Source organism: Pseudochaenichthys georgianus, chromosome 22 (assembly GCF_902827115.2).
Source record: "Pseudochaenichthys georgianus chromosome 22, fPseGeo1.2, whole genome shotgun sequence".
In the NCBI taxonomy this organism is placed as follows: Eukaryota; Metazoa; Chordata; class Actinopteri; order Perciformes; family Channichthyidae; genus Pseudochaenichthys; species Pseudochaenichthys georgianus.
Window position 1 is genome coordinate 10422858 of NC_047524.1, and position 14491 is coordinate 10437348.

Below are 14491 nucleotides of genomic sequence, written 5' to 3' on the forward strand. Positions count from 1 at the left end.
GTAATACTGCCCTGAGTGACAGACTTTTTTCCCACTCATAAAAAAAGGCGTATTCGCCGTGTGACTGCATGTGCCGAACCGTGACGTCCGAACCGTGACGGTACGGGACGAATACGGATACCGTTACACCCCTAGGTGACGCATTTAAAACGAAGGCAATTTTTTTCCAATACTGGTCTGGTGCATGTGACAGATTATACCCCACTGGAACAATACAACTGTATTGCCGACAAAAATAAAGCAGCAGAAATATGTGCTGCTCGAAGTCTGTGCGTTAGCGTAGCACATAACAGCAGCACTCCCGATGTGCTGTAGATTAATAACTTGTCAGCGGAAACATCCGCAGGGCTAACGCTGCTATCGAAAGATGTGTTCTCACTCTTATATCCAGCACTGGGTCTCCGGGGCTGCCCATGCAGCCAAGCACATCTCCTCTCTTTATTACACTGTAGTTCGGAGGAGAGTAACCGCAGAGCTGACAGCACAGGTTCAAAATTGAGGAAAAGCAGTGCAGGATGTCATAACGAATAAAATGCTGTGTTGCCGTTGCGTACTTTGAAGTTTGAAAAGGTTAATTTCACTTGATCTTTCCCTGAAGTAAATCAACTTTGAAGGAAAGCCATTAGCCAACTTCCCACGTTGCACCTGGTGGAAGCCATTCACTTTTTGTCTTCTACCAGTAACACTAATGCTCAAGGTCACTGATTCAACTACATGCATCTAATGTCACAGGTGAATTTGTAGTCTACTTCATGTTATTATTCAACAGATGATTCACAATTTGTCATTTCTCTCCTTCTCTCGTGTGCCTCTCTTCCGTCCGGCTGTTATCTGCAGGTAACAGCATACTGCACTCGGCTGCGGACAGTGTGACGAGTGCCGTACAGAAGGCGAGTCAGGCTCTGAACGAGCGCGGCGAGCGATTAGGCCGGGCGGAGGAGAGGACCGCGGACATGATGAACAGTGCTGAACAGTTCTCTGTTACTGCACAGAAGGTGAGGAAATATGTTAGCAAGACACATTACAATTCATAACCTCAGGGTAGGCTTGCTTTAATGCAGCGCGTTGAAATTCTGAATTAGTTATGGAATGTGTTGGAACATCTAGTAAAAATGTTAAAGTCATTATTAATTCAGCCAAAAGAATACATATTTTACTTCAACCTGAGGATATTTGTAAGAGTTGCGTCATAGTGACTTCAGCTTTCTCTGCTCGGGGAAACATAATAATCTTTTTCTTCTTCTCATTAACTCTGTTTGGTAGTGTGGGCTCCCTCATCCTCCATCCATCCCACATCTCTTGTTTGTCATGAAAACTAATTGCATGCTCTATAATGACGCTATTAGCATAATCTCCTTTTTCCCCCTGCAAAACAAACGACAAATCGTTGGCTTTGTAACGAGTGCACCTGATAGCGATCATCATAACTGTCTCTGTAATAGCACGCAGTATATCACACAACCCTGGGTTTGCAGTCATGTTGTGAATGGAGAGCTTTCACTGAGACATGTGCCATTTAAAGTGGAATATCAATAACTTTAGTAGAGCTATCCATTGCCTATTTTGAACACGCTGGTGGTATAATTGAAAGACATTTACCTTACAAGGCCCTCATACTGCTCAGAGACGAGCTTTCCCGCCGTGATGAATTTCTGAAACTGTGATAAGCAAAGAAAAAGAACCCGGCTCTGATGGTTTCTGTAGAACCCCCATGAAGAATGACTCAGTTTCTGCCATTTCTCATTTAATTTTATGCCATTAGCTTTTATATTTGTTTGCACACTATTATCAAGTCTCAGAGCTCTGCATGTCTGAAGCAAAGGCAGAAAGGCCTTACAGATGGATAAAGAAGTGGTGGAATCAACAGCTTTCTTTACGTCTTTGAATGGCTTTAACATCCTACTGCATGCGTTGTAAGAATCTTGAAATGATAAGTGTCGGCAGCTTCATCTCGCCACACTGCTCAGTTTAAAAAAAGACCCTTCTTTTCTGCCTGCTGCTCTACTGCCCCCACTTGTTCAACTAGCACATTTCAGTTCTTCTTTTTCCATAGCAACATACCCCATACTGTAGTCTGTGTGTGTGCATGTGTATGTATTCCTTCCTCACGTCAACACCTCATAGCTTTGTATTAGATTTATTTCCTTGGTCATCTCTCTAACGAGCCTCCAGCCAAGCCATTAGGGCCCTTGTTAATGAGATGAATGCAGTTGCCTTGTCATTGCCTGAATAGAAAAACACCATCACCAGCGTCATTATAAACCCACCCTAGCAGCTTGTTCTCCTTTGTGGAAGTATTCTAATTAAGTCAGATCTATACTGTACCACATTTTACTCACTGTGCTTACTTTCCCCTGCATTACATCTCCACTACCTTTGCTTTCTATAGCTGGGTAGCATTTTGCTGATAGGATTATACAAATTCTCATTGTATTATCCCCCAACCCCCACCCTAATTTGTTCTACAGCTTGCCATGAAGCACAAGTGTTAGACCACTGCCAAAACCAACTGGTCACCAATTGCCAGTCGCTGTACAGGAGAAGGATTCCAGATGTTATTATTTTTAATAGATTTAATATGATTACTATTTGTTAACAATGTTAACATTTTAATGTTTTGGGTTGTTGAATTCTGGTACATCATCTGACGGCGAAACATCTCGCTGGGGGGAGGAACAGAGGTAACCAACGCTACTTCAGACTGTCAGCCGAATGTTTCGTGCTCCTGTTTGCCAAATGTATTCACAAGCTATGACTGTCTTAAACATAGCCAATCAGAACACTTCCCCTCTTCATATGCTCACACGCTCGTGTGAGAGTCAACATGCTGACAAGTCATTATCAGCAATCACTCAAAGACCAGGAACAGCTTGTATCGCTGGGTATTAATTGGTGAGAATTATTTATGAGCACTGCAGTGATTATGCAGCCGCTGTCATTGGTTTGTGACTGGATTGGTTGACTGTGTACACACAAAACATATATAAAAAACACATATATAGCACATACATACCTGAAGATTTTCTTATCTGATGCTTAGGTTGTAACCAGGTAAATAATTTGACGATGCATTAGGTAGGATGTGATGTCAGGTAGAAGGAATAATCAAATGTTTTATTCTCTTTCGTCGACATTCAGACATTGCAGTCTTTTGCTCTGTTTTGCTCCATCATTTCAAAATGTATCACAACAGTATTAGTCCAAATGTTTTCAACATATTATTTCATAAACTGCACATGGCACGGCTTGGATGGGTTTGTGTCTATAACAATAAATGACAACAGTGAAATAGTGAAGTCCTCGGTCTACCCTTCCAAAACAACCACAACTACATGTAATAAAGTTCCTAACATATTTGGGAGTGTACTTGAAGAACTCTGTCTTGAAAAAAGCTTTTTTTAATTATAATAATTTATGTTGAATTCAGTAAACCAGCTTCTGCATTGTATAAAGCAACATAAGGAATATCTTCTAGTACTATTATCTAGGTGTCTGTGGAGCTGATTTGTCCTATTACCATGGGATCTTATAAATTACTCTTGGCTGTACAGTATTTCAACTTTAATCATTCAGTAGTCATTTCTTTATCTATGTTTTATAATTTGGGTCGGTCAATAAAAGGCTGGGTTTGCTGATAGATAACGGTCAAAATGTCTCAAATAGTAGCAGCAGTGTGTAGTAGTTTACTTGTTGTCAGTGCTCTCACGCTAACGGTAACCTTGGCTTTCTCACTTGCAAGATGCTGCCCTCACAATCGAGATGTATTTGATTTATTTTCTGAATATTTTATAATTCACATTGTTGCCAAGCACTGACAACTTTATGTTGCGGAGCACTGTCGAGGTCATACTGAAACGTTCCAGTTGCCTAACTGTTGGTGTGCTTTTGTTCCTCTCAAACACGTTGGATGTTTATTATTTGATAAAATAAATATTTTATAATGTTGTCAGTGTCTTTTTTATAACCAGCGCCACATTTCCATAAAATAATGGAATCGGACGCTGTACCTTTTATTTTGTTGGGTTTCTTTGTGGTTGTTGTTGTATTTTGTGTTTCATGCATGGTTTTTCTCTTCTCATGAACAACAAGCTGCCAAAACCTTAACGTGTCTCAAGGGTCATTTTCTCTGTCTGATGTAGTCTCACGTCATGCTTAAACAATACTCATATCACAGTGATTAATTCTATATTATACTGTTTATTGTGTAATAAAGTCAGATGCCCAATCCAAATACAATGGTTCGTTATTAGTGCTGTTTGCTTTGAATGACTCCCCTACGTTTGTATTTCAGTGTTAATATTGTTCTTGCCTCATCTGGAAAACCAAGGTCAAACCGGTTTAAGGTTTGGTTGTCATTTCAATGAAATAATGGCTCTTGTGTTATGTCTAGAAGAGAATGATGCACAATATGTTAAAGTTGGATGGTCATGCTTGGTCAAATTCTGTGCACCTACATACTATTGTTTCACTGATGATGTGTTTTCTCTTAATTATGGAAATAATAATCGAAACACTCTGTTCTTTTCACTTCTGACTCATCACTGTATTTGCACTGCAGTGATACTTTGTGAGCAGCCAGTGAGCTTGTCCTGTTTCCCCAGGAGATGGCAATGTAAAGCAGCAAGTCTTAATTGCTCACTATTGACTTTTTCCTCTGTCCAGGCTGCAGTAAATACTGTACATTAAACCAAAGCCCCACAATGACACCCTACACATTATTGGAACCTGTTACTGTCCCAAATAGATTGATATATCATTTAAAACAAGAAGTTAAGATTTTTCTACATCAGTAATGCTTGTTGGCAGGAAAAAACAACCCTTTGAATAGTTTTGAATAAACCAATGATTCTGATTTCTTCATATTAATACGTCTATAGAAGTGTTTGTGAAATTGAATGTGTGTATGACCTTATGAGGTTATCATATTATATAGTTGTGACCAAGTTGAGTTGAGTTTGCTGCTCCTATGGTCATGTGAGCCATGAGCAATTGAGTCAAAAAACAGATGACTTAAATAACCTCCATCCTCCAAATAATTTTTTTCTAAGATTTCGAATTTATAGTGTAATACAAATCCAAGAAAACACGTTTTATTTCATTTTCACACATTCCTAAACAGCTATCATCTCACTGCAATTTAAAAAAGTGTACATGCAGCACAAATGTGTTAAGATAATGCAAACAATTACATAGCAAAGCACCCTGAGCTTTTAACCCATCCACTGTATGGAATATAGAAAGAAAGGTGAATCCTAATGAAGACATTGCAGAGTCAAGTGAGCAGAAATCAAATGTATCAAAAATATATATGTTATCTTCTCCCTCCTTGCCGCCTCTTAATAGTATTTTAATCTTCCAATTAATGATGCGGCCCGTTCTGACAAGCAGAAGGGCAGCAAGCGTGGTAGCAATGTTGAAATGCATGATGTATAGGTTATAGTGGTGCAGAGGGGAGGAAGTAAGTACCTCATAAAAGCCCCGGTGCAGGACTCTGCTACCATTACTCACTCTGCCAAATCCTGTGAATCATTCCTGGCTCTTCTAATCGTTAAGCTCTCCTCTCTCTTTCCCTCCCAACTTAACACTGAGGTCCCAAAAGTGTCTTCTTTGCTCCTCAACTTCAGAACACACATCCCAGCTTATTTCTTAACACCTGGAAGTGTTTTCTGTCAGATTGTGACCTAGATCATTGGAGTGCTGGAATAAAACATATTCTACCTTTAAAACATGTACATACAGTTGAAGTCCCCTTATTCACCACTGGAGGGGGCACTAACCTTGTACGAAGATTCCTCTGTTTTACCTTTGTCAGTTTGTTTTATTGCCCAGTGGTTTAGAACTGATTATTACTGTGTAATTTCAGTGTCATGTACACATTGATCGCAGCTTGAGGGCAGGAATTAGGGGCTGAATGAAAGCTGTTCTGTGTCAGTAATAGCTTCAGCGACTTTCTTGACGGGGGCTTGAGTTACGGCAGCAAAGAGCAAGTGCGCCATCAAACATTTATCCAACCCAAGATTATAAAAAAGGATTATTTTTGAGATATCCAAATACCTGTCAGTGTTGTCTGGTCAGTTTTGCCAATGTTCAAAGACCATACCAAAAGGATTGTAGGATTGAGTGGCATCTAGCGGGAGATTGCAGATTACAACCAACTGAATACTCCTCTGATCACCCTTTATTTTTCAATAAGGATTGGAAAATTAAGATGCCTTCAGTAAAAATATACAATGTCCCACTAGATTCAATGTAACATGGCGGTTCAACATGGCAGACTATGTACAAGAAAGCATTCCTAAAATGTGCCCAGTGTATAAATAAGATATCTATTTTAATTGATAGTTACTATCAATATAAAAATCACATAGTTGAATTATCACAGCACTCTAGCATACATACTATTTTAATTTATCTGGACACATTTAGCTAATTTAGTCTGTTCTACTGTATTACTCTAACAACAGTGCTTTTTACCCAACATTCATAACAATGAATCACTAACTATTTATGTCAAATAAAGTGGGGTCTTAAAGAGCCTGTGACACCATCCCAACAACTGTTGTGCAATGAAATATTGGGCTACTAGTAATCTCGAACCGTCAGTTTAAAAAAGAAAAAGCGATACCGTTTCGTTAAATATCAATAATTTCGAACATCGCGGGGAAATTCCTTCACTCATTTTGAAGTTTTGGGGGAAGCCGGAAGTGACGTCAATGCGGGAACGCTTCGAGAGCCAAACACGGACAAAGTGTGTTGTGTCATGCGTAGAAATGGTGAATTACTGAGTTTAGGCACGTTAATAACGTTTTAATGAAGTTGACTACAGTATATTCATATTTGTCAGTGCTTTCATGTCAATTCGGCGACATAAACATAAATGATCGTGGTGAAGATGATGATTACATTAGGATTAAAAATCGGGAGTGAGAGCTGCTGAATTTCCTCCCGTCGGATGTGATATAAAAACAAATCGATTATTTTTGTGGTTATAAACTCAAGTGGATGAAACTACATTTATTAGTGCTTTCATGTCAATTCGGCGAACATATGATACATTAAATGATGAGTGAGGATGATAATTAAAAATCGTTTGTTTGAGCCGGTCTGCATTTACTGATGAGAAAACAAACCGATGCTTTTTGTAGTTGTAGTACACCAACGTGGATTAAACGTGTGGTTTTTTACCACAATGTTGGGGAAATTAATGGATAAAATGCACGGATTATTATTATTATTCCCACTCCGATCGGGACACTAGGTCCACCGTTTCCCCGCAGCGAGGCTCCACCCGTTGACAGTTTACGTGGGCTGGGTGCAGTGGCGGACTGGCCATCGGGACGAATCCCGATGGGCCGGTACCGAAGTGGGCCGGTCGGATAAGTAACTAGCACATCCCCCATAGGCGGCGCGTGAGGCTCAGGTTTGAGAAGGCTAAATAACTTCTTTTACCTGACGCTGCCCGCCTCCGGCGTCTATAGAAAAGAGATCCACTCAGTGTGCGGAGTTTAAATCTCTCAAGTCATATTACAGGATAAAGGAAATACAGTTTAAACTGCCGTATGCAGAGAAGACGCCGACGTGTCGCACTTATCATTCATATTACATCATCAATCAGATCATCGATCATATAATATCATAATATATCATATATTTCCTTATCTGAGTCAGCTTCTCCAGCCTCACCTGGCCGTGCAACACTCACAGTGTCACAGACTGGATGCAGAAGTATTATTTAACACATTATGTTGACGAAACACTCGAGACAAATGTAATTAAAGTCAGATCCACTCGTGTCTTAGACGTGAACGCGCTCTCAGCTGGAGAGAGAAACCCTGGCTTGATTTACCGAGTTGATAACCAGCGTCGTAGGACCGCTTAGCGAGATCTCGTTTGTTAGTTTGTTGTTAGTTTGTTTGTTACTCAAACATATCCAGGGTCTGTTGAACTGGCTTCGTAGTACAGGGCACAGGTGGCGAGCAGCGCTAATGTCAAAGACACAGACATTATACATTATATTTGTATTTTACATCCCCCGTTCCCCCCGTTGACAATTTACTAGCGGTACCGAAGTGGGCCGGTCGAGAGTCCCGGGATGATTTGTAGTCCCATTCCACCACTGGCTACATGACCATATGATCGCCCATATTGACGCACCTCATTCCTAAACTTCTAACAGATACAACATAAACCGATCCTTCAGCCTCATATGAGCTCTCAGACACGTTCAACATTAACCTGTCATCGCTGTCTGAGCTTGCTGCTGTGTGCGCCGTCGTGCGTTTACATCTGACTGTATATATATAAAGGTTTACATGCAGATGCTGGGATCCTGGACGGTGCAGCTGGAGCGCTGTGCCCGCAATGACGTCACCCATCATTTGGCGGGACTTGAAGAATCCGCGAGAAGATCCAGAAAATGGTCAACATTGAAGGCAGATTAATGGTTATCAAAGTACAAATATCCAAAATCAGTTCAGTAACGGTTTTCAAGGGGACAATATGTACTCACATTGATGGGTTTGGATGATGGGGGAAAACCGTGTCACAGGCTCTTTAAGTAACACAAGTAAAAGTATCTCACAACTCAACACTACTTTATCTAATGTACTACACTGCATATCATTTGTAATTCAAACGTATCTCAACACTTATTCTCACATGCAGATGGGACACTGGTGTGGTTGACATCCTGCAGGGTCTTGTTACTTGAATGATCTCAGCATAAATCCAGAGAACGTGTCTGGTCAGGTGTCACCTTGAGATGCATTGACATTCCTGTGAGCAGGGGAGTGTGTGTGTCCCCCGGAGAGACTCGGTGGCTTCCTGACTCCCTGACTGGCTGCCCCCCCCCCCGGCCCCTAGGGCAACTCCTTTTTTAATCTGCCGACCCCCCCCCACAGCTCCACAGGAGTAATTAAAAGTTAAACCCTGAGGTGAGAAGGCTGAATGAAATGCGACTGTACTTCTATTTCTCATTATCACATACAAATCTCTGCAATGATTCCTGAGTAGTCCTATTAGTCGGGACTGGATCTCCCCCCAAAGTCAAAGTTTAATAACTGCGGCAGGATATTGCCAGTGTCCCTGAGGCATTCTGGAAAATTGGGACCAAGAGAAATGTTGTCCAATCCGAGAAAAAAACGCTCCTAAACTTTTTACATTGGTTGGTTTTGGGTGCTATGGGCCAAATGAAATCTCTCTAACCATTGTAAAATATGAGGGTGCCCGGAGATTACCCTTGCACTGCTAAATTGCCACCTCAGCTGTATTGCTTCAACTTGTGCCTCTACTGCAGCTCATGTTACACTTCATGTGCGTGCTCACCTGCCTACGATGCCATCATGTTTCCCCAGGTTGGCTATGAAGAAATACCTGTCTATCTTCCTGTCTCTATTGGTCTCCAATGTGACATTCAATCCAAAAGTAGAGGTCTTAGTGGGAATGAGTTGATGTCTGTGCTATTTTGGTAGCATTTTTGTGCTTGGTTTGCACTCTGAGCTAAGGTTATGAGGCTGCTGTGCTGCTGTTTTATTGCTGTCCTGCTGCTCTGCTTGTGGTCGACGTCGTGTTGTCTGGTTATTTCTCCTTTCATGCTGCTGCCTTTCATCGTTATACTATATTTTGAATTGTAAATGTATGTTTTCTATATTATGGGATTTGTGTTGCTGTGTGGCATTTTTCTGCTTTTTATTCATTTAAATTACCCCACTTCTTTGCAAATAATAATTATATTATTTTTCAACACTGCTGCAAACCCTTGCTGGTGTGATGTTGTGTGAGCTGCTATTTGCCAGTCAACACAGAATATTAGTTTATTTAAATGTAATTGTATGTATGTATGTATGTATGTATGTATACATAAACATAATTCCACTACTCAACTATACCTAGATATATAACTAAAGAAGTATTTCCAGAAATAAACAAATAGTGAGTAATAATACTTGATACTTTATATCAAGTATTATTACATGGCTTAGTTGAATACTCGATTCTGATTGGTCAATTCAGAACACGTGACACGTTGTTAATACCGAACAGACAGACCGCTGTCAAGGACTTATTGACCGTTGTTAAGGACGCTCACATCTTCAGAAAGAAGTCCGGTCGATTGAACTGTATACAGTTGGGCCTTTGGAACTGGGACAAGAAAAACTGCGGAGAAGTACCGGGGCAGAAACCCTCCTTTTTACGCAGCGGTCCAGACATAGACATCAAACGGCGACACATATTCACTTGCCAGTTACTTTGTCATTAGGGCAAGGATATCTAGATACTTTCCAAGGTTTGACATCATGAATTGTGCTACTTTTAAAGCAAGGAGCGATGTTTTCAAATCTGTAATCAAAAAGCTCCTCAAAAACGCAAGCAGGTCCTACCGTTGGCTTTTCAAACTGACAAGAGACGCTCTAACTGTTTTTCAAATGTAACAGTTTGAAAACACTTTGTTGTTTCAGTTACTTTGGCATCAGGGCAGGGATATCGAGATACTTTCCAAGGTTTGACATCATGAATTGTGCTACTTTTAAAGCAAGCAGCGATGTTTTCAAATCTGTAATCAGAAAGCTCCTCAAAAACGCTATCGAAGCAGTTCCTGCCGTTGCTCCGTTAGTTCAAACAGTAACAACGGACTATTTTTCTTCGCGGATGCATGTCAATTTAAATCAATACATACAACTATTTTTTAAATCAATACAATCATTTTCTAAATCCATAAAAGCATTTCAATTAATATTGGGAGTCATAACGTTACTTTGTTGAGAATGTGGCCATGTAATAAGCGGGATAATGATTCATGCCGATCTAGATCCCTCCGCTTCGCGTCGGGCTCCTGATCAGCCTGTCGGTGTTCTTTTCCCCATAATGACCGCGTCGCAGCACATTATCCCTTACATGGAACATTTTAGAGGCATTTTCCATAATTAATCTGAATATTCAAACAACAACAATCCATTTTAACAGCAATGAAAATTAAGAATGTGTTTGTTGAAACTCCAACAGTTGATTCTGTAGTGGGGTTTGTAGAATAATACAACAAACTGAAGCTATGTCTTACACATACAAAAGGTTAGACGACAAAATGGTGAAGACTGCCTCATCTAATGCAAATTGAACATTAATATGCAGAGTAATGACGCACTTTGTATCTTGGCTGAGCTATTGATAGTCACATGGCCCCAACAAGAGCTACATCTCACAGACAGGCACAGAGTCAGCACATGAGATGCTGAGTTAATAACGTGTACCTTCCCTCAATCACACAGCGGTCCAGTCTGACGTCACTTACCAGAGGTAATTAGAGTTTTATGTAAGGAGGAAGCAGGGAGTGACCGTGGAGCTCGGGAAGTCACCTCAGCGCCCCGCCCACAGTGACTTGGCAGATGTGTAGCGAGCCGAAATGCACAACAGCTGCTTGCTCTAAATCAGGCCTCCAGTCCGCCCCTCTGCCTTTGAGCTCCTGTGGAGTGCAATGTCAGCCGTGCTGGAATCATCATTCATTATCCTCATATGAATCTACTTTTCCTCTCTCACACGCTTTCTTTATTAGTATCAGTCCTCTTCGTGGAAGTGGGTCAGAAATTGACTCACTTTCCCTTTGTACGCTAAGTTGTTTTATGTTCTCTTTGTATTCTGCATTGGGTAAGACAAAACACCTACTTTTGTTTGTTGTGTTTATTAATAAACCAAAAGGGATATTTTTGAGCTGAAGAGAAAAGCACAGAGGGGCATCTTCTCTGAGTATAAATACCACCTTAAGCTCCTCCTGGAACTCAAACGGGGGTGTAGGCAAAATATCTGCACTGACCCACTTCCTTGAGGAACCTTTATGCCATTTACACAATACAGTATACACAGGATTATTGTTGTTATACAAGGTACAACACATTAGGGATGCTTGTTGATTCTGTGAAATTGAAAAGGAAATGCAATGCTAGGGTGTGATAGAGCCTCACAAGAACATGGTGTCTCTTGATGTCTGTAGACAGCATGGAAAAAAGGAAATGCTTTTTTTGTATGTTTGTGTGTGTGTGCACATATACCAAACATGAGTATCATGGCATGGAGTGGCATCATTATTGATCCAGCAGTCCACTCCCTTAGTGTATCCAGCTGTTACAATATTGACTTGACTGAAGAAACAGATTGGCTTCAAACAAGCGGTGACATGCAATCCCTCTCTCTTGTGGGAACACTCTCGCACCATCACGTGGACGAGGGGATCATGTGAGTCAGTCTGCTCCTTTTGAAGACATATATTAAACTGGCTGTGTTCCAGGTCAGTGCAGATACATCCAGATGTTATACACCCAAAGGTGCTGACCTGAGCCACATTTGGGGTTTATGTTGTGCTTTATATCTTGTAGATTTACAGGGAGATTCCAATGAGCAGTAAGCAGTAATGGAAGGACCAAGGATGCCATTCACAAAATGATTATATTGTGACATTTCATAATTTGACCAAGAAGTAAGTTTTTGTAAAATAGAAATTGTATTTGTTCATTTAGCACCTCTTATGAAAACCTTATTTGACCAACATCTCTAAATACATTTTGAATTATAAGCATCATTCAGTGTGAGAAAGGAATGTATTAATTCAAAACATTAAATAAATGAGGCCTTTGGATTTTACATATTTTGGGAAGTTTTGTAGAAGCTCAATATCTGGATGTTAAAGCGCAGAGTTAAGTCATGCCTCTTTAAGTCATGTCGATGGGAATGACAGATTGCCGGCCATTACTCATTCTAACATATCAGCTCCAATTAGTATTCGCTTCCATTGATCTGTGAGCAGAGGAGGTAAAGGCTGATTCAAACTCTGACCCACATGGTGTGTTTTTAACGATGGGGGTCAAACAAGCTCAAACATGGTTAACCTCGAATTTGGTCCAAGCCTGGATCCTTGCCTCACTGTGTGTTGCAGATACTAGGTATAGGACAGGTACGTTTTAAATGTAAAGGAATGTTCGTATGCCAAATGTTTTCTATAACACCGCTGTTTACTGCTGTGTGATGGATGGTCCTGTAGGAGGCCGCTGATCCTCAGAGTGAGCAGGACATCAGTATGCAGACAACGCCCTACAGTTTTGCAGTGCAGGCTACGTGAAGCCTCTAAATCAGGGTGGAATATGCAGGAGGGCGAATTCATAACAACATCTGTAACTTCCAGTTTGTCTATGATACATCACCATGGCCTTGTTAATATTCTCCAAATTCCACCAGAGGATTGGGGGGTGGAAGTAAGGCAAGTTGTTGTAAGTCTAGTTTTTTTTTGCCGTGTCTGGTTCCGGACGTAACCGCAGTGTGAAGCTGTGAAGCAGCATGAGTTTGTATCGGTCTTACAATCGAAGTGGGAGATGTATCTTCTGGGCAAAGAGGCGGCGCCCAAAGCGTGTGTATCAGCAAAGTAACAACAACTGCGGCACTGACACCAGGGGGCAGCCATTAACATGAATTAATCACATCGATGTAGGCTTAATCTCCCCTGGTTAGAGCTCCATCTTCCTCTGCTGCACATGCAGACACACACATTACCTGTTTTTCATATTGGACACTGTTCTGTTGAGGATAATGTGCTGATAATGGCTTCAAATGTCTCAATGCGAAGGAGGAGGTGGAGTTACAAACAGGCCAAATAATGAAGAGAAGGGAATGGCAGCAAAAATATATTTAAATGTACTTATTAATTGTAGGCCTGTGCATTCAAATAACACTAATCACAGTTTTTAAGTCAGGAACTGATATCATTTACAATATGCAGTTTTTTGTATGGATGCCTGAGCAGTTTCCTGTCCAACTCCTCTCCATGCCTGCCTGCCTCTTCCTTTGACTCTATCATGCTGAGAGGTTCACAGATATGCTCAGATCTCTCCACTGAGGGGCACTGCAGCTTAAGCTGAGTCCTGCGGAGCAGAAGAACCCGGCTGAACCTTCAGCAGCGAGGACCGGCCGCGACAGCATCAGCTGCTCACTTCAGTGCCAGCCTCCAAAAGTTACCCAGGATACCTAAATCTGCTGAGCTGTCTCCTCCTTCCGCTCCTCTCTCTACCGCAATACGACTTTTCCACCCAACTCCCAAAGAAACTTCTTTATATCTTACTCTTCTGGCAATCCTTCTTTATTCTTCGCTGCGTTGCTCTTTCTTTCTCGTTTCTTAGAGGCATCAGGTCCAATCCGGCTGTAGTCTATCTAATCCCTCTAATTCAGTTAATCTAATGTTCTGGATATGGTCACACTGCTGATCTCCACTACTAGTCTTCTATAATCTTTCTTTCCGCACTCTCAGTTTCTGCCCAACTCCCCCCGGAGCCTGCTCTTTCCCCGCTTCTCCTACACATAATGTATACAAGTTACTGATTCTTATTTAAACTGGTGAGTTTACAAAGTATGATATGAAAGGTATCAGGGAAAATGTAATTAAAGTTAAATTGCCTTCCTGCCTAGAATATAATACACGCCTCCCAGTGAAAATGTGGCAGAGCTGGGTATGTTC

General features: G+C 41.1%; 1 protein-coding gene across 1 annotated transcript in view; it reads left to right on the top strand.

Moving 5' to 3' along the window:
- Positions 1 to 4227, top strand: part of stxbp6 (syntaxin binding protein 6 (amisyn)) — a 71462-nt gene extending 67235 nt beyond the window's left edge. The window contains exons 5-6 of the mRNA XM_034111387.2: positions 838 to 995; positions 2469 to 4227. Coding sequence (XP_033967278.1) covers positions 838 to 995; positions 2469 to 2492 — 182 coding nt within the window. The 3' untranslated portion in view covers positions 2493 to 4227. The remainder of the gene's footprint in view (positions 1 to 837; positions 996 to 2468) is intronic.
- Positions 4228 to 14491: the final 10264 nt, after the last annotated feature.